The sequence below is a fragment of the Solanum verrucosum genome, unplaced genomic scaffold, assembly GCF_900185275.1.
Source record: "Solanum verrucosum unplaced genomic scaffold, falcon-dt-bn FXZP01000229.1, whole genome shotgun sequence".
Classification (NCBI taxonomy): Eukaryota; Viridiplantae; Streptophyta; class Magnoliopsida; order Solanales; family Solanaceae; genus Solanum; species Solanum verrucosum.
Genome location: NW_026020011.1, coordinates 5,671,395 through 5,692,410, shown reverse-complemented (window position 1 = coordinate 5,692,410; position 21,016 = coordinate 5,671,395). Strand labels below are relative to the sequence as shown.

At 33.8% G+C, this 21,016-nt stretch overlaps 2 protein-coding genes across 5 annotated transcripts; one reads left to right on the top strand and one right to left on the bottom strand.

Annotated features, from left to right (window-relative positions):
* The first annotated feature begins 5,565 nt into the window (after nt 1–5,565).
* Nucleotides 5,566–12,089, top strand: LOC125820133 (protein EARLY FLOWERING 3-like). Its single transcript, XM_049499555.1, has 4 exons — nt 5,566–6,185; nt 7,166–7,938; nt 10,459–10,510; nt 10,755–12,089. The coding sequence occupies exons 1-4, from the start codon at nt 5,997–5,999 to the stop codon at nt 11,904–11,906; spliced, it is 2,166 nt and encodes a 721-aa protein (XP_049355512.1). The 5' UTR covers nt 5,566–5,996; the 3' UTR covers nt 11,907–12,089.
* A 1,995-nt stretch (nt 12,090–14,084) lies between these two features.
* LOC125820135 (nuclear poly(A) polymerase 4) lies at nt 14,085–19,766 on the bottom strand. Of its 4 annotated transcripts, XM_049499557.1 has the most exons (11): nt 19,613–19,766; nt 19,370–19,499; nt 19,194–19,271; nt 18,180–18,287; nt 17,064–17,126; nt 16,786–16,947; nt 16,340–16,453; nt 16,177–16,251; nt 15,712–16,041; nt 15,451–15,615; nt 14,086–15,300 (listed from the first exon to the last, which is right to left on the bottom strand). In XM_049499557.1, the coding sequence occupies exons 2-11, from the start codon at nt 19,493–19,495 to the stop codon at nt 14,689–14,691; spliced, it is 1,833 nt and encodes a 610-aa protein (XP_049355514.1). In that variant the 5' UTR covers nt 19,496–19,499; nt 19,613–19,766; the 3' UTR covers nt 14,086–14,688. The 4 variants fall into 4 exon arrangements, with proteins under 4 accessions (XP_049355516.1, XP_049355514.1, XP_049355517.1 ...); XM_049499559.1 differs by lacking the exon at nt 18,180–18,287 and having other exon boundaries at nt 14,085–15,300; XM_049499560.1 differs by lacking the exon at nt 18,180–18,287 and having other exon boundaries at nt 16,209–16,271.
* Between the last annotated feature and the right edge of the window lie 1,250 nt (nt 19,767–21,016).

Genomic DNA, 21,016 nt, shown 5'->3' with positions numbered 1-21,016 from the left:
ATAGATATTATATAATACAGAAAATATCTAATAGCGATATGAGACGTGTACGGCTGAGATTGAAAGAAGCTTTCATGCTATCTTACGCATTATGCCTATTTTTATTCTTTAAAGCCAAGGGGAGTAGGTGATACATAGGACAAAGTAATCAACAATTGGTCGGTATTCACATTAAATTTCGATTAATTTAGATTTGTGTTATCATATTACAAACTTCTTCATACTTTATTGAAATTGTTGTTACATTATCTTTTTATATTATATTATACTATATAATATTCAAATTGATTATAACAATTTTCATCATTATATAATGTCATACATCATTAATTTAAAAGCTACCACTATAAGAAAAGTAGGAGATAAGGTAAAGTTATAATAAAAAAATAAAATGTAATTATGAAATAATAAGTAAGTCTAAAATGGGAGGGGAAAAAAGCAATGTTACAATCATAATCGTCATTAATAATAAATTTAATTATATACATAAAATATTTTTAGATAATCAAAATAAATATTTATATTTAATGATAAAATAGACAACAACCATCCAAAACAACTTGTCCAAAGTAAACACGAGACATATGACAACACTTGTCTCACATGTTTGGTGGTATAAATTTGAAATAATCTCTTAATTATATATTTAATTTTTTTATGTGTATTTTGAATTTGTTAACAGTGAATATTTTTAGTTTTTATTAATATTTTACAAATTAACCGTGTTAAATTTAATAAAAATGAAAATGAAGATTTAAACATAACTCTGATAAACTTATTCGACTCAATTCAATTTTTTAACAAAACAAAAAGCTATCTTATTTTTTTGTGTGGTATAAATATACCTCAAAAATTATAAGTAATTGGTTCGATTTGTTTCAGTTCAATTGATTTGGGAGGTTTTCATAATTTTCATTACAAGTTTGAAACTGAAGTATTATAGAATTATGATTCTTACACTGAAATTAGGATTATATTTAGATAACTTATTTCATCATTTATGTGAAAATTTTATATGAACTATAGTCCTTATTTTAGTACTAATTTTAGTTATTATCTTCAACCGAACAAGAAATAATTAAATATCAAAATTTAAACCGGTCTAACTCATCTAATTTCTTGAACAAAATGACCCCTAAGACTAATTAAGAGTCTAAACGAATAAGGATCATGATAAGGTGGTAAGGCAATCATTCATTTTTGTTAGTAACATACCCTATGCGAAGACTTTCTAATATAAGTTTAAATTCAGTCAAATTTTAATATAAATATCGAATATCAAAGATGAAAAAAAAGTTACTTATTTTATATTGTTACATATATTAAATTTTATAATTTTTTAAAAAATATATTTGACTTCGTCATCGTTATCGCAAAATAATGGTGATGAGCATACCACGTTGGCTTGCGGAACTCGGCACATTTGGGGTAGAATTTGGCATCTTCGACTATGTACAAATCACGTTTTTGTTAACTTCAAATTATTGTGGTTCTTTTTTGATAATATAATGACTACTCGAACATTTTGTTTTTTACAAGAAAGTTCAAAGTTTGGACTAATGTATAGTACTAGTTCGTAGTATGTAAAATATGTAATAAATGATAGTCATGTGAATTGATTAATTAATTTTGAGAAATGGTTAGAATATGTTATTCATTAATAATTGTGTTAAATATGTTCTTATTGTTACAATATTGATTCAAATTATTTTATTTATATAAAAAATACTTAAATTACCTTTGAACCTTGGGAAATAGTTTAGATTTGTTTTGAATTTTGAAGGCTTCATTATCTTTCTATAGCAACAATGGTTTCCTCTTCAATACTTAAGATTTCTAACGATAGTGTATCTATCTTTCAAATTTAGATAAGTTATCCGCAAATTTCAAATCATCTTAAATAAAACTTAATTAACACTGACTTAAATTTTTGCATTTTCCGAAAATCAATTAACACAATTCTATCACTAATCCTTCTAAGATCATTAATAGCAAACTCAAAGCTTCACAACAACCTCATAATGCCAAAGACTTCTTATTCAACATTTAGGGTGTGTTTGGTATGAAGGAAAACATTTTCCGGAAAATGTTTTCCAATTTTCTCATGTTTGGTTGGGTTAAATGTTTTCCAAATCAACTCATTTTCCTCAAATTTAAGGAAAATGACTTCCCTTCAAAACTTAAGGAAAACATTTTCCAAAACTTTCTTCCAACTTCAAATTACAATTATTTTTTTTGTTGAAAAAATCAATTTGTTTTGTTTCTACCCTCAAACCAGCCCCCCAACCAACCCCCAAAAAATAATAATTTAAGTTTGTTTTCAAAAAATATTTTCAACTTCAAAATTTCAATTTTTCACCCTACCTCGACCCACCCCTACCCCCCACCCCCCACCCAAAAAAAATTAAATTTGTTTTTAAAAAATATTTTCAATTTCAAATATTATTTTCTACCCTAGTAAAAATAAAAGATATTTCTCAAAAAATAAAATCATTCATAAATCAAACACTAAAAATCTTTTCCGGAAAATATTTTCTACTCACCAACCAAACATGAGAAAATAAGTCAAAAATCAACTTGTTTTCCAGGAAAACATTTTCCTTCATACCAAACACACCCTTAGCTTCTAATTTGTTCGCAATTATGTTATGGTAGTTAAGGGTGGGTTATACAGTAGGTGGGGGGCAAAACGGTAAAGATAAAGACGTGAAAGAGACTATTTGAATGAGGTGGTTATGTACAAAATTTATGTGTTCTTTTGTAAGTGTCGTTGATGTGAAATGGTGGACCAGCAATAATTCGAATGACTTTTTAAGAGCGGAAAGAATAATAGTGTTGATTCATTTAGTAGATGGGTGATTGAGAAAAATAAAATATCAAATTTGTAAAGTTTATACGAGTTAATATCTCAAAAGGTCACTCAACTTTAGAAATTTATCTAGCAAAGTCACTAAACTATATTTGGTATCAATAAAATCACTCAACTTAGGCCTTTATATCAATAAAATCACACAATCAATTCCTTATTAAAAACAATTCACACCACAAATAAATTATTTTTCATATTGTGTTCATGATTAAACTACTAAATACATGACTCAAAATTACTATTTCAATATAAAATAATAAAAAATCAAAATAAAAGATAAATTTATCAAACTTTGAACCTAAAACTCTCCAAACTAGCGTCATGATACATGGAACCTCACTTTTATTTTATTTATTTTTAAGTGAAAAAATAGATTCACACAAAAAAGAAATTGATTAAACCATCACAACAAGTGTGACCGTCAAATGAAGCAATAGTAATTAATCAAATGAAATTAATAAATTATCGAAATTGATTAAACTACCAGAGCAAGTTTGACAGTCGACATCGCAATGAAGCAGTAGTAATCTACCAAATAAAATTGATTAAATTATCTTTTATTATTTTATTTTATAATATATAATAAAGTAGTAATTTTAAGCTATTTATTTATTATTGTAATTGTGATCAGATATTTTAAAAAAATATTTTGTTTTTTTAATGATAAATTTGATTGAGTGATTTTATTGATATAAATGCCTAAGTTGAGTGATTTTATTGATACAAAGGTTTAAGTTGAGTGATTTTATTGATACAAAATTAAGTTTAGTCACTTTGCTAGATAAATTCTTAAAGTTGAGTGACCTTTTGGAATATTAACTCAGTTTATACACACCTGTTTTGATCATTTTACAAAGTTCAAGAATAAGAACTTACACAACTTTTCAATAATGTCATGTGAATTAGAACGACACTTTTAATGATAAAATTTGAAATAATAAGTAAAGATATATACTTCTTCTGTCACCAAATTCATTTAAATTACAGAAGAGTAAGCAAAATGTTCTTCTCAAGATTAATCTACCCTAAAATAATCAAGATAGTTTATTATATCAAATACATTTTTATTGTGGCCTTTTTTTGTCTTTTACAATAATGACTACTCAAACATCTTGTATTCACAAGGAAGTTCAAAGTTTGGACTGATGTATGTAAATATGCACTAAATGATGTCATGTTAGTTGATTGATTAATGGGGAAATATTTAAATTAGTTATTAAACTTTTGGGGAAGGGTCCAAATATGTAATTCTTTAATAATTGTGTCAAATATATTTCTATCTTATGAAACTAATCTAAGTTATGACATTTTTTCTTAACAAGGAGAAAAGCTTAAATTTGTCCTTGGACTTTGAAAAAAAGCTTCATTGTTATTGTGATTAGTGGTGGAGTCAGAATTTTCAATAAGGAGTTCAAAATCTGAAAAAATAGACACACGAAGTAGCCGAAGGGTGTTCGACATCTACTATATATACCTAAAAAATTATTTTAACCATGTATAAATCATATAATTTTCCATCGAAGGGGGTTCGGATGAACCCTAATTGTAGGTGGCTCCGCCACTGCTTGTGATAATATTATCATCCTCTTCAACACTTAAATTTTTTAACGATAATGTATTTATCTTTCAAATTAGATACCTACGAATCATAAATTATCTTGAATAAAATTCAATTACCACTAACTTAAATTTTCATATTTGTCGAAAAACTCAATTAACACAATCCTATCACCAATCCTGTTGAGATCATTAGTAGCAAACTCCAAGTTTCACAATAACATCATAGTGCCAAAGACTCTTTTTTCAATATTTAGCTTCTAAATCATTGGCAATGATATTTTGACAGTTAAGGGTGGGTTATAATGGTTAAGGGGCAAAGCGATAAAGATATATGAAGGTGTGATAAAGACTATTTGAATGAGATGATTTTGTGTCAAACTTGTGTGTTCTTTCGTTAGTATAGTTGATGTGAAATGGTGAAGTAATAACAATGATTTTTGAATGACTTTTTTTGAGTAGAGAGAATCAATTAATATAGCGATGATTCATTTAGTGGATGAGTGATTGAGAAAAATGAAATATGCACAAATTTGTGAAGTTTATAAATTTTTTGACCACTTTACAAAGTTCAAGGGTAATGAAACTTATATAATTTTTTAATAATGTCACGTAAATTGAAACAACACTTCTGATGACAAAGTTTGCAATGACAAGTGAAGATATAGGATCTGTCACTAACCAGATATATATGAGCTACTAAAGAATAAACAAATGATCTTCTCAAGATTGATCCGCCTTAAAATAATTGAAGAAGTATATTATATTAATTGCGCTTAAAATATAAATGAAAAGAACGGAATAAAGTATCGTTTTGAGAAATATAACTATTGAAAATCTTAAAAACTCGTCGGTTCTCAATTTTAAAGATTTTTTTGTCAAGATGACTAAAGTAAGTGCCTCCACATGAGATTCGAGTAACTAAGTATGAACCGATACCATAGACATTCCGATAGCGAAAGAGATGAAAGACAAAATCTTATAAAATCAAAATAAGACAAATAAACTAAATTATCGGAGAGTGATCCCAACTGAATATTTTAATAATCCTAATAAATAAATAAATACTCTCTTATTGGATGTTCTCCATTTCTCTCTGTTCTATCCAAGAAATACTGGGTCCTCCAATTTTGCACTTTTTTGCCCCTTCCATTTTCACACAGTCGTTTGATCTTTTGCCGACTTTTCCAATTACTTCTTGTTTTTTTCTTCACTGTTATCTCTTCCCTGATATTATTGTTCTCATTACCTGATCACAGAAAAATACAATAGTAATTTTGTGAAAGTATACATCTTTTTTGCTTCTGGGTGCTTCAGAAATCTCTTGATTTCTATGTAAAGATTGTGTTTTGGGTTTCTGGGTCGGTTGAATTCTTGTTTTTTCAGGTGGGTTTTGCTTGGTTTTCTTCAATTTTGATTGGTTTTGTTGAAAAGTGCAGAAATTTGATGTAATTGGACGGATTTCTTTGAATTTTGGAACTTGAATGTATGGTAAAGTTTCCTTTTTTGGATTGAATTAATGAATGTTGGAGATTGGGTGAACCTGTTGAGAAGCTATTAGAGGGAAGAAATGAAGAGAGGAAAGGGTGAAGAGAAGTTAATGGGACCTATGTTTCCAAGGCTTCATGTTAATGATACAGAAAAGGGAGGTCCAAGAGCACCTCCAAGAAACAAAATGGCTCTTTATGAGCAGCTCAGTATTCCTTCTCAGAGATTCAAACATGGGATTTCGAATAATCCTAACAATGCAAATATCCTGGTATTCAAACTGAAATTTATCCCTTTTGCTGAGTATATAAGTAATATATGTGAGCTGATTCATTAATTTGGCCAATAGAGTTGGAATTAGCTTTGAATGTATGATATTCCTTTTTGCTGAGTGTACATGAGTAACATATGTGAGCTGATTCATTAATTTGGCCAATAGAGCTGGACATTAGCTTTGAATGTTATGGTTTACTGCTATGATTGGTAGCTTTTGATTTTAAGTCTGTTGTTAGACCTGTTTAAGATAAAAGAGTTCATTTTTATCCTTTTTGAATTCTTAGTTTTGTTTTTACCCAAAAAAAAACACTCTTATAGGATAGGATGGTTGTTTTTCTCACAGGAATTGGGTTAAATTGCAATGAGTTGCTGAAGAATTGTAACAGAATCAATTGTCTTAACTTTGTGATATTGTTTAAAATCATCTAGATTGACTATTGTGTGCCAGCATTATTGAGATAATCACTAGATGATATGCACACCGTTCGCTAACCTCCTTTGTTTTGTTTTATTGGGAAAAAGGTTGGGGTGGCTAGACACCACTTCCATTGGCATGCTTTGCATAAAAATGAGGAAGTTAAGTATTACCTCGAAATTCTTAAGTTCTTCACCTTAATGTTCCAGCAGGATGTTATTAACTAACTTATGTGATTGTCCTTCTCTTAAAGGTCTGTTGAAGAGAATTTGAATTACCTCATTCAATTAAGTAAATGGTTTTGTCATTTCCTTGCTTTCTTTTTTCTGATCTTTTTCTTGGAAACTAAAGATAATGTACTAGTAGCAAAACGGACTGTTACATCAAAATGTGTTCTTAATGTAAGCTGGTATTACCTTTAATCTTTATGCAGTTTAGAGGTTTCATGATGTTATCTGTTTCACTCCGGATTTGATTTATATTTTTTGTGCATGGTGATTATGAATCTTGTAGATGTTTGAATGTATGACCTGACTGATTTAAGCAATTAAATTGTGCAGGGGAATGGACGTGAAAATGATGATTTTTTCTCAGTACAACTTCCTCCATCAAGACATCCTACTGAAAATCCACATTCCTGCAGTTCAAATTCAAAAACTCCTTTGCTGCCAGTTGAGTCTAACAAGAAAACAGAAGAGGATGACTTCAGAGTTCCTGTATTTGTTAAATCCAAGGCGGGCCAAGGAGATGGAAAGCTTTATAGTACTCTGGATGGTAGAAAGCTCTCTGCCTCTACTGCAGTACTTTTGGGGCATTCTAGAAAAGACTTGAATGACGAGAACTCCAAACAGATCGCCGTAGGCAGAAAGATTTCGTGCAACTCTACCTCAATTCCATCAATGGATAAGCTAGATGATGTTCGGAAGAAGGCTGATGTACAATTGCAATATGAACCGAGAGATGACCCTGATAATACTTTTGGCATATTTTGTAAGAATGATCTGTTACGACCGGAATGCAGAGTTGATTCTCAAGTTGGTGGCACCATGCTATCTGAACCTGTTAGGGTTGTTGATAATGGTGATTCTTCTCTTCTTGTGAAGGATGTTGCATCAAAAGAGCAGATAAGTCCTAATAATAATCACAGTAATGATAAGGAATCAAAGGAAGACAAGGCATCTGAATCATTACAAACAAAAATTGTGGACCAGGGTGACGACTTATCAGAGACTTCCATGGTGGAATCTATATCTGGAATGTACATATCTCCTGACGATGTTGTTGGGATAATAGGTCAAAAACATTTCTGGAACGCCAGAAGAGCTATTGCCAAGTAAGTTCAACTGTTTTGTATTGGCTTGGTGAATGATAAGTATTTGAGCTTGACATTTGAATTTTATCATCATATGTGAAATATGAGTCTGCCAACTCTTTGGTAGTTGGGTGGATGATCTTGTATGTTGGCTTTTGTTTTAAACTTGATTTCCACTTAACTGATGGTGTACTTCCAAGTGCTACTCAGATCATCATTTATAGAGAAAGTGACCAGTTGACCTCTATGTGTATCCTCATGGTATTTTATGTAAATGAGGTACGTTCTCCTGGAGTAATTTTGCATGCTGTAACAACATTATCTGTTCTGTGAATGTATTACATGTTCTCTTGAAATATCTGCCTACTTTATCAGTTAGGTCACTTGTTATTCAGAATGATCCCGAAGGATATTTATCACTTGTTAGACATCTGTTCCTACTTAAATTTGACATTTGAACTGCAATATGTTTTAGAAGGACCTTGTCAGATAATGCATCTTGATAATCTTTCGATGTCATGATCTAGTGTTGCCACTGGGTGCAGTTTGAGTGGCATGTTTAGTTATTTAGATGATTACGAGTGACATGAGCTTTGCTACAACATGAAACTCCCCCACATAAATAGTTTTATTTTAAAAAAAATTGTAGTCTACTTCATCATTTGTTTTTGTAATGCTAATGGTGTTTATTCAATTAGAGCTTTCTCACCTTATATTAGGATATTTATTGGTTTTCATTTGTCTCTGCCGGGGGTCTTTAACAATTTAGACCGAGTGGTTGCTGACTTGGTGCAAGTGGATGGAGTGTGAAAGGTCTCAACACCTTTGAATGGGATGATGACCCTTTTGAATACTACCTCCTCTTGTCCATTATAAATGACCTTTTAGTTCAAAAGAATTGATCCAAAATAAGTGTCTTCGAGAAATCAAGAAGACATTAATTTTTTTCTTTTCAAATCATTTCTTGTTCTCTCTCTTGCAAGATTGAATAAGCTCAATCAAATTTGACACTCCCATCGCCTCGCCCTTACAATGGAATTGGAATTCAAGCTCAATTAGAAATATATAAATTTCGCCTCAGTTTCAATGTCAATGTGTTAAATTCAATCAAAATAGATGTTTGTAATCCAAGAAAAACAATTAAAGCTACATTATAAAATTTAAAGAAACACAAAGTAAGTGACTACATCCAGATCACTATTGAGGAAACTAGAAACAAAACTTAACTGAAATAATTGAAAAGTATTTATACCATTTTAGGATCACATTTCAGTTGAGCAAAAAATCGGTTTTTCCTTTAGTAATCAACACATTAAACGAATATCAAATCCATCTTGTGTTGCTACTCGACAAAATTCTTCATCATCAAGATAAATATATGTTCTTTGCATTATCTTACTGAATGAATATTGGATAACTTCAGTGTCCTCATGGCCATTTTGCCTTGATAGTAAGAATAATTTATAATTTATTCAATGAAGTATGACCTTACAATGTCTTTGGTTATTCAAATTACTGGTTTTTGTCTCTGGATTATGGAAGCTCTGTTACAACTCTTTTAGCTTGTTCTTATGTGATTTAGGGGAACATACCAATTTTTCTAAAGAAGAGTTAATTTCCTTGTGCATCAAACCCTGGATGGGCTATAACAACTTAAAGCGTAGATTCTTATGAAGTTTCTGAAAAGGCAGTTCCCTAGTCTCTTCGTTAGAACTCATATATTTGTTTTGCTAATTCACTACTAGAGCTCGACATATTTCTTTTTCCATATGTCTCTATTGTTGTGTGAAAGAAAAAGATATTCAAGGAAAGAAATTGAAGGAGAAAATCAGTCCAGTAGATACATGTGTATAAAGAAACATAAATATTGAATTAAATTAACAGGAAAACAAGGAGAGAGGCAAAATCGGTTTTCCTTGCTTGGGCTGGTGACCCCCTCTGTTTTAATAAGTTCACATGAACAAAATTAGTTCTGTGGTGGAGAGAGGCAAAATCTGGTGCTAGCATACTGATGCATTTTAATGACTTCTAAAGCTCTAATTTCAATGTGCATCCTAGAACTACATAAATGGGTTATGCTGTGATGGAAGCTGTCTCCACCACATATTAGTGCTGTAGGAAAGGTTATCATGTTGACAGCCTTATATTTTTTTATTATGATATAGAAGAGATGTTGTGTGTGTGAAATCCGTAGAAAAACGGGAGGCTTTAAATATGGCCTTGTCTTCTGAAGCTCTAGAATTTTTTTATCACCCGGTTGGTTGTCTATTACTGTTTTAGGTTCTCATTTGTTCAAGCGTCTTGATGGAACTGACTACTTTTTAGATGGGTGAGGATATCCATCCCCCTTTCTTTCGTCAGTATTTGTTGTTGTCTTGTCTCTAGATTAACTTAGTGGTATTCTCTCTTTAGAATTGTTTTCAGCAGTGCACTAGTCTTTTTCTTTTTCATTTTTAATTGATAATTTTTTTACTTGAAAGGGCTAACTTCTTTCTATTTGTTATTTGTTTGCTTGACGTTTTCCCTTTTGTCCTGGAACAGCCAGCAAAGAGCGTTTGCGGTTCAAGTTTTTGAGTTGCATCGTCTAATAAAGGTGAGGTAGTATCAGAATGCAATTTTGTACTGTAGACAATATAGATGTCATGTTGGACTGGATTGATTCATTACAGAGACAAGAGGAGTCAGTCTAGTCCTATGATGTAAACATTTTTAGCACTATCTTGGGTGCTGTGCCTTTTGAACTAATAAACTTACATATCAGAAAAACACAATTTACATTTACTTTTTTTCTTATTGAATTAAGTAATTCTGCTGAAGCTTTTGTGTAACTATAACAGGTCCAGAGACTCATAGCTAGTTCACAAAGCATGCTTGAAGATAGTGCTTATTTAAGCAAAGCTGTAAAGGATTCATCTGCTAAAAAACTTCCGTTGGAGTATATCGTCAGAGATGGTCACAATGTTTCGAAGCAGAGGAAGAATTTTGAGAAGCCAAACACTAGGATGGAATGTTCTGCGGAAAATACAGTAGGCAAACCTATGAAGGATTCATCTGCTAAAAGACTTCCGTTGGAGTATATTGTTAGAGATGGTCACAATGTTTCAAAGCAGAGGAAGGATTTTGAGAAACCTAACATTAGTATGGAATGTTCGGCTGAAAACACAGTGGGAAAGGCATCCTTCTCTTCTGTGCAAAATAATAGCCAGCCTTCAAGCTACACTTTGTTTCCAGGTCACCTAATAACAAATGACTCCACCATGGGTCCTTGGAGCTTCAATCAACCCTCAGGGCACCAATGGTTGATCCCAGTCATGACTCCTTCCGAAGGACTAGTATACAAGCCATATCCTGGACCCGGAGTCGCGAGTTCAATCTGTGGAGGTTATGGACCCCCAGGATCGACTCCGATAATCGGAAACCATTCAGCTCCATCTTATGGAATTCCAGCTTCTCATCATCAGTATCAAGGAGTCAGAATGCCTTTTGCACCTCCAGCTGGTCACAACTACTTTCCTTCATATGGCATGCCAGTCATTAATCCAGCAATCTCATCTTCAGCTGTCGATCAATCAAGTCTGTTTGTTGCTCAAGGTTTACAAGGTGAGTTATCAGGAGGAGGAGCTAATATTTCTGTTCAACGTCAGAACTCGAGTAACATGCCAAGCAATAAGAATGGAACTGTCCCAGATGTGACATCTCATTCCTATAGAGATGCTGAAATGCAGGCCAGCACTGCAAGCAGTCCAAGTGGAACAGCTAACAAAATAATTGTGGATAACGCCACAGCGCGAAGAAATGTTCTTCCTCTATTCCCAAGTTCTCCAGCTACCAAGAACCCGGATATAAGCTCCCAACCTCAAGTTCCTAGTCATCATGCTCGAGTCATCAAAGTCGTACCTCGTAATGCAAGGTCTGCCACAGAATCTGCTGCTCGGATTTTTCAGTCTATTCAAGAAGAGAGAAAACAATACGACTCTGGTGTTAATTAATCATCTATAGACAGTAGTTATCTAGTCATGAATGTGACCATTAGTTCATTATGATGTGTTTATGTATAATTTCTTGTAACCTTTTAGATAACAATATTGTAACTGGAATTTATTTGGTAAGTGAGTCATTTTGTAAATAACATACTTACCTTGTAATTATATCACTATTACATGATTTTTCTTCCTGGTGTTGTGTACAGAATAGTGAACATTGTTTTTAAACCCTCATATAAGTTATAATTTATCGGTCTTTTGTTTATCTGTGTTGAGGTGAAGCTCTAACAAATATCAGTTTATCAGAGATGTTGAAGCTTATGTTGCTCGGATTCTTCAGAAGTGTCGCAATACTTACATTAGATCCTCCAGTCAATAATGTTGTCGCATATGTGTAAGATTTTTATGTCGTTATAGCTGTGCTACGACATTTCTGGAGGATCAATGCAGCATAGGTTGAGGGGATCTATCCCGAGTCATCCGTCCACATGGATGAATACCTCCCAACCAATTAAGCTTATCCTGAACGACGCATTGAGTTTATACATTCAACCAAACAAAGTATAAATTATAATTTCAGGAATATAATCACGGAATAACTTAGTTCGAGAACCAAGAACTAATCTCAATCAAAAGTAAAAAAAGAGATTACAGAATTTGATTTGCTTTTTTGTTTGAATTCATCATCAAATTGCTTCTTTATGCTTGGTCACATCAGACTTAATGTGTTGTGATCATCTAAGGTATGAGGTGATTCGATCCTTTTTGCATACTCAAGTGCCATTTTTGTGTCCCTTCATTTGGGCTGAACTCGTTACCGTTGTTTGTATACACTCTACTCTCCCAGACCCCCACTTGGTGAAATTTCACTGATATGTTGTTTGTTTGTTGATGTTTTTATTCTTTTCTTGTCTATGTTTTATGATGAGTTCCTTTTTCCATTCTCGACAATTTTTTTGCACTACGTATCATATATATGCGGGAAAAAGGACAAATATACCCCCAAACTATCGTAAATGGTATGCAGATACCTCTGTCATACTTTTGGGACATTGGTGCCCTTGCCGTCTAAAAACTAGAGCATAGATGCCCTTCACTCTTAACGGAAAACTAAATAGGGACACGTGGCACAATCTTATCCGTCGATAAATGTCGGATCGGTGGATAAGATTATGTACATGTCTGGGATAATAAAGCCTATGCACTTCCTGGATGGTGAATTGGTATTTTATTGTTTTAACAAAGGGTTATTTATGTATAATATGGATCATAATACTTTGAGGAATATTGGAGGTCCACAAGGCTCAAAACCATATACTTGTTACCCTTAATAAAAAGAGCCTTTTAACCATAGCCTAGCTTTCTGTCATCTTGTTCTTTTACCTATGTAGTTTTGGAACTTTGAAATATATGTTATCAGTATTTATTAAGCTTCTGCTTTTGAATATGAAAACTATTTGATTTGTTTCTCCAAGAATATTGCTGCAACTATTGTCTGATCCTCTGAAAATGCACGCTTCAACCTCTGATGTGTTGGTCGTAGCATAGGTACAACAACATATTTAAAGTATCTTACACAGATGCGACAACGTTATTGGCTGGAGGATCTAATATAAGTATTGTGACACTTTTGAAGAATCCGAGCAACATAAGCTTCAACAGCTCTGATAAACTGATATATGTAGGAGTTTCACCTCAACATAGATAAACAAAGACACAGCAAAATCATGTAATAGTGATATAATTATAAGGTAAGTATGTTATTTACAAAATGACTCACTTACCAAATAAATTCCAGTTACAATATTGTTATCTAACAGGTTACAAGAAATTATACATAAACACATCATAATGAACTAATGGTCACATTGATGACTCTAACATGATGACTAGGAAATTGAGGTTGGGAGCTATATCGTCAAATTCAAAGGAGAGAAATAAGTCGGGATTGATGAAGAAAGGGGTATTGATTATCGAACCAAATATTTTATAATAGCTTTACCTCATACCCTACTTTTCTAGTAAATTTATTGTTTAAGTTGACATGTGACATATAACAACATAAAATTCTACAATTTAGCCAAAAATATTATATTCATCAAAACAATAGAATACCATACAACACAGTGCTAATATGGCTTTTTACAAATTCAGTCTTTTCACCATCCATGTTCTCTCTCTCTTACAAATTTTCAAACTTCTGTCACCTCAATAGCTATGCTGCTGGACTCTGGTGCTGCTTTCTAGTTCTACTCTCTCTTGCTGTTGATTTTTTGTTGTCTGGGGGAAATCTTGATTTTGCTAATTTGATGAAGTTGTGCTGCCTTTAACCCCTGCTGCTGGATTTGTAGTGTAGTTCATGCACTATCCGATTATCACTTCGACATCCATCCCACAACTGAAATCTAGTCTGCGAAGCTTGTATCATCCTGCAACGACTCAAAGCTTCCAGTCTCTCACTGCCATCGGCCACTATTCGTGAGTCAAAAACTCAGAGACTCCTCGAGAGGTTTTGAATTTTGGAATTTGATGCGAGCACATTTCAACTCCTTCACACCATCCACCCACCTCAAGTTTGTATACCTGGTCCATCGACCTGGTCATCATTATCCACCTTCCTGCATAGCCTGCGAAGCTGGGGCACCTCTAGAACATTGTTCCCAAGTACTAAGCGCCTCCTGGCAACGGAAGAATGTTATGTTGGACTGGTCAAGAAAACCTTCTTTTATAACTTCCAACAAGTTCCTTGATGTGGTGATGTCTAAACTATCAGACTGGAATTTTCATTTCACTCAGAAATGCATGGTTTCTGCTCCCCAGTATCCTCTGTTGATTTATCATCAGAACTTTGGTTTTGAAGGCCAGCAGTCTTAACCTCCTGGAGTGACTCCTCAGGAGTGATTATCTGTGATGATCCGCCTGACCGACTAGAAACACTTGCAGGAGACACAGATCCTATATCTTGAGGACTAATAGAAGCACGTTTCGGCAGTTTGTCGGACTGTACATCAACTGTATGGGTTTCCTGCTTCCTCTTTGAACGCCTTTCTTCAGAAGACATGCAACCTTTGGCATCTGTCTCGGGAGTATGCTGAATTGTATTTCTAGATTGACGTGGTCTCTTATACCCATCAGGAAAGACATAAGCAGGAATTTCCCTCCTAGGAACATGCGAGACATAGATATCCATGCCCGGTCTCCAATAAGAGTACATGCTTACATCTTGCTTAAACTCATCGACTGTTCCACGAATATCAAACTGTTGACCTTCTTGTACTTTGACACCCTTTTGCCTCTGCAAACCCATGAAAAAAGTACAATGCGGGCATGGCTTCGACATGTCCACAAATTCATTAGGATAAGGATGGCACTGCAACGTCCCATTGGTGTCCCGCTCAATCTGCAAAGCATCAACCGAAAACTACACATTACATCAATAGAATAAGAAGAAAAAGGACAAGGAAATTAGATCTTTCCCTCCCGGACTTTATCTTTCTGTGCTAACAATTCTCATCAACCTGAGTTAACTAAAAAAACTACCAACTTTCACCTTTAGCGTGAGTTGTCGAAGCCGTGATTCCACCCAGCCTTTCCAAGCTCGCAAATCACCATTATCTGCTGCTACGATTTCAACCTGGAGATAGTTTTTGTACGCCTCAAAGAAAAAATAATGCTCAAAAAGAGCAGGCCACTGTGCTTTATTCAACTCCACATCCTGGACAAAAGAATAAACTAAAAACATCAGCACTACTAACTAAAATTTGTTACAAGAAGAAGGGGAAAGAAAGAACACTGAACCTTTATAGCTTACCTCACAAATCTTGTTACCAATCTGAAATTGATCCATCATTACTCGAAGAGTGCTTGGTGAGACATTATAGCTAGAGTTCATGCAAGGGTAGGCAGGAGTGATGATTGGCATATGATGAGTTCTGTCTTTAGGATTCTTGCGTGGATCCCAAACAAGAAACCCAAGTTCATCCTCTTCTATTGGGCATAACATCACAGGATTTGGCCAACGCCATTGTGTATAAACACGGAAGAACCTAGAAACAAGCATACTAGGGATTGCATTTGGGTAAAACTGGCAAATGCGAGCAACCAAAAGAGCCCAATTCACCCCACCAAGAAATCCAGTAACCTGAATAAGAAGCACAGAAGAGGCAAACCAGAAAATCATGATCAGATTGGGATATTTCTAAAGAATGGCGCCATCATATCAAATTAATGGTAAAGAGTATGACCAAACAAGAAGAATGACTAGAGAGAGAGAGACCACTGAGATGGTTCGAGGGACTAGGAACTCACATTGGAATAAACACCACGTCTTTTGGCCCAGAACTTCAGACATCTAAGAGTTGTGCGGAAGTGCTGCAAAAGTTTTAAGTAAACATGGAAATGATCAATCATTTAAGGGAAGGAGGAACACTGATGGTTACCTTAGCATTGGGAACTAGTTTCAGTATTTGATCAGCAACTCGGCAACCATTCAGACTTCGAACAGTTGGTCCATCCACATTATAGAGTATAGATTGGTCTGAGATATCCAAATCCTATTGTCAAATCAAAATTACAAATTGGAGTTGAATTCAATTCAGCATAACAATATAATTGAAGCCTGAATAATAATATTCAAGAACCACATGTTTCATATCCAAAGCTCGCAAGAAAAGGTGGAACACAGTTGAAATACACATAATAAATGAGAAGTTGTTACATTCTCTATTGAATGAACGAATCCACGTAGACCAACTCTTCAAGTACCAGCCTTAACAAACAACATCCATGAAATCCTTGACATACCACAAGTTTCAAAAGGGAAATAAAAAGAAAAAGGAAACTACACAAATAAAGAACAATTCATGAAAACTTAATTCCAACTTACTTCAGGAATAACCAAGAGAGTTATACTTGCATAAAGAAGATCAATTGATATCCCTTGAAATTTGAATTTCATAACAGGGACATGAGCATCGGGAACTGGTTGAAGTTCACGAACTTCTTCCATTTCAGCTAAAATATCATGAAGAAGGATAAAGAAATCTTCCTGCATAGTAATAAAAAAAAAAGATGGGGTAAACACAAAAAGGAACAATTTTAATCAAATTATGTCATGTTCACTGAACCAAACAACAAAAAATTTGACCAGTGGGTTGTACTCACTTCTCGATTGACATAGGAGGGACCAACACACAATGTGTCAACGTCAGCTCCTGGTCCATGAACCTGCAAGGAGTACAATACCAACTTATACATTTGTTGAGCCAGAACCTCAAGATAGTGAACGAAGGGACCATTCAGATTCTAAAGTAACTTACATGTGAACCAGATTTAAGGGGAAAAAAATTCATGTGGACGCCACGTAGGAAATAAAGTTGGGGACAAAGGGATTTAATGGTCAAGGGCTTATATGTGCTCAAAGTTGGACGGTACGGGAAATATATTGAAAAGTATAAATATAACCTTTTTTGAAGAGTACATGGGAAAATCTGACCCTTTCCGCATATCCAATACTTCTGTTGGAGATGTGTTTAATGTTGTTAGAGATTTGTATGTCAGTACAGAATGTTGAGAACTTCTACTGTTTAAGAATCTAAATTGCTGAATATTAGACTGAGATAGACATAACCATGGATAGTGAGGATTCGTATTACTAATCCCAAATAGCTTGGTGTATGTTGTTTTTTCCAGTACTGAACACATTTACCATCTGCAGAGTGAAGACGCATCCTGTTCAAACTTTGTTTCAGGTTTTTCATGGATTTCCATACCTTTGTAAAACTAAATTACAAGACCTACAAGCTCATGGAATTCCTTCATCACCTTAAGTAGACCCAAATAAAAGCACTGCCTCCATTCTAGGACAAAATAGTTCAACTACTTAACAATCCCGTGAGATATTGCACAAATCTAAGTCCATTGGTTATTAACCAAGGTTAAACTTGCAGCACAGAAAACGGAGCAGCATGAGATCACTTAGAGACTAATTGCAAAACAGGAATAAATTGGAAGTCCTAGACTAGTGTTGTTACTCAGTTTCTAAAGGTGCCGTCCAAAATTTTATTAAGTTGAACTTCACATAAAACGGTCCATATAATGCATAGCATTTCTAACCTCCAATCAGAAGAAAGCTAGGAACATAAACCGAGTAGAGGGTATGTTAATCTTACAGGTGAAGATTTGAAGCATAATTAACATCCAGAGAAGGGGATTCTATTAAGCTGCTTCCGGAAGAACTAACTACAAGTAACTTCCATAAACGCTGAAACTTTTACTTACCCCTAGACGATAAGAGCCAAAGGTGACTATGATAGCATTTGCATCCTCAACCATTTGATCTGTGTAGCCTCTCTGGCGAGTCAATTGTTTGACCCATTGTTTTACAATCTACAACAGAATAGTGACTGGTCATTACAACTTCTTTCACTACACTTCCATGGATAGATCACCTTATGAGAATCCAACTCTATTAGTTGGATATTATGGACATATGAAATGAATTCAATATGCAAATGGTAGGATAATACAAGAGGGATTATTGCAAGGAGCTAAATATCAAAATAACCAGCAAATCCAATGCATAAACTGAAAAGTTTTTTCCTAGTACATGACAATTCTGGCAAACAATAATGCATATTATCAAATTCATGTAAACATAAAGGGGTCGTTTGGTAGCTGGATAAAAAGCAAATTATCCATGTATTAATGTCCGTATAACTTGTATGAACTATGACGTATAACTCTAGATAGGAAGGAGTGGAGGTCGCTATTAGGGTAGAAGGTTAATAGGGGTAGAGTGTTGTTTTTCCTTGCGAGGGTTTAGACTTGTTAGTGCCTGTCGTAGTACTAGTCACACACTTGTAGTTCTTGTTTTTGCTATCTATAGCCATATGTTTTTTTTGCATTTCACTTCCCACGCTATTTTGTTGTTGTTATTGCTCCTTTTAAAATTGTACACTGCTTTTTCTTATTAAATGTTCTGTTTTCTTCATTGTTTTCCTCTTCTTTTACTTAAGGGTCTTTCGAAGACAGCCTCTCTATCTCCATAGTCTACTCTCCAGACCCCATTTAGTGGGATTTCACTAGATATGTTGTTGTTGTACGACGTATGAAAGGTAGATACGAAATAAGTTATTTTTGGTATAGAATTAATACGACGTTTGGTTGACAATTTAGAAACCCGCATAACTAATACATGAATAATTGATCTCTACATAACTAATACTTGCATAAAATAATACATATATTCTCTCATAACTAATCCAAATTGTTAAAGTAATTAATGTGGTTTACCTCGTCAAGTCGCTGCAGTACTTCTTCTCTCCTAGCAGTCTCTTCCTCACTCTCATACAATTCTGATTCCCTCAAAAACTATCCCATCACCATAAAACCCAAAAGTCAATACAAATTCATAATCAAGTGAAATCAACTCAGACAATCCTAGAACAAAAATATAAAAAAAGAACTACCTTTTCTAGTTCTGCATTTCTTTGAAGATCTGCCTCAGTGGGTCCAGCAAGAGATAATGGCTTTGTGACACCATATTTCTTTGGTGGTGGTGCAGCAGACTCACTTAAGCTCTCGGAACTCACCATCACACTGACGAGAAAAGGAAACAACCCAAACCAAAAAGAATACCAGTCTGAGTTACCAAACTTCAGATCAGCATAAAAGCTAAACTTTACACATCATTGAACAATTGAAATACAGACCACTTTGTGGGATTTCACTGAGTATGTTGTTATTGTTGTTTGTTGTTTGTTGAACTAATGAAATGCAGAACCAGAACAATCAAATGAAAAAGGCCAGTCAAGTTACCAGAATTCAAATTAGCATAAAAGCTAAACTTCACAGATCACTGAACCGATCAAATGCTGAACCAGAAAACAAAAAAATGAGAAATTTTTAACTATGAAGGACAAAAATTGAAATGGAAAAACCCCACGAGAAACCAAAATTCAGATTAGAGTAGAAGCTCAATTTCACAGATCACTGAACCAATCAAATGCGGAACCAGAAAAGGAAAATACAGAGAATTTTTCAACTCTCTGAACATAAATTGAATAGAAAAAACGCGAAAGAGACCAGTCGAGTTACCCAGAATTCAAATTAGCATAGAAGCTGAACTTCACAGATCACTGAACCAAATCAAATGCCGAACCAGAAAAGGTAAAAGGGAGAATTTTTTTCAACCCTATGAACAAAAATTGAAAAGGTAAAAAAACCTAGAGCAGAAAAAGACCAATCGAATTACCCAGAATTCAAATTAACATAGAACCTGAACTTCACAGATCACTGAACCAATCAAATGCGGAACTAGAAAACGAAAATACAGAGAATTTTTCAAAGTCTATGAACAGAAATTGAAAACGAAAAACCCTAGAGCAGAAAAAAAACCCAGTCAAGTTACCCAGAATTCAGATTAGCATAGAAACTGAACTTCACAGATCACTGATTACTGAACCAATCAAATGCGGAACCAAAAAACGAAAAAAAACAGATTTTTTCAACCCAATGAACGAAATTGAAAAGTAGAAAACAACCCAGAGCAGAAAAAGACCAAATAGAGTTATCCAGAATTCAGATTATCATAAAATCTGCTAAACTTCACAGATCACTGAACCGATGAAATACTGAACCAGAAATCAAAAATGGAAGGAAAAAAAGGATAATTTTTCAATTCAGTATGAATATGAAAGCTCTCATAAATTTGAACGAAGGAATATTCAGTGTATATAGAAAGAGAGAGATCTGGAGAGGATAAAGTGGATTTTGGGGGTTTTGCCGCTGGGTTTAGCAAATTACAAGGGGTGGGGGGATTGCTTTACTAGAGGTTTCGGTTTGAGTTCTAGGAAAAGAAATCTTGTTGAAAATATTATATTTGTATCATCAGCTTCGATACGAAAACGAAACACTATATGAAAATCAAAAAAAGAATTAACCATTTTAAATTAGTCAATCAAATACTATACTATCTTTCTCTAAAAAAATATTTCATATAACTGATTAGTTATTTAAATTTTTACTTTATTGATTATGATTCTATTTTCGTCTTGAAATTTTACTAATTCATAATTCAGTTGATTGATTATATATATAGGAGTACCTTTTTAACG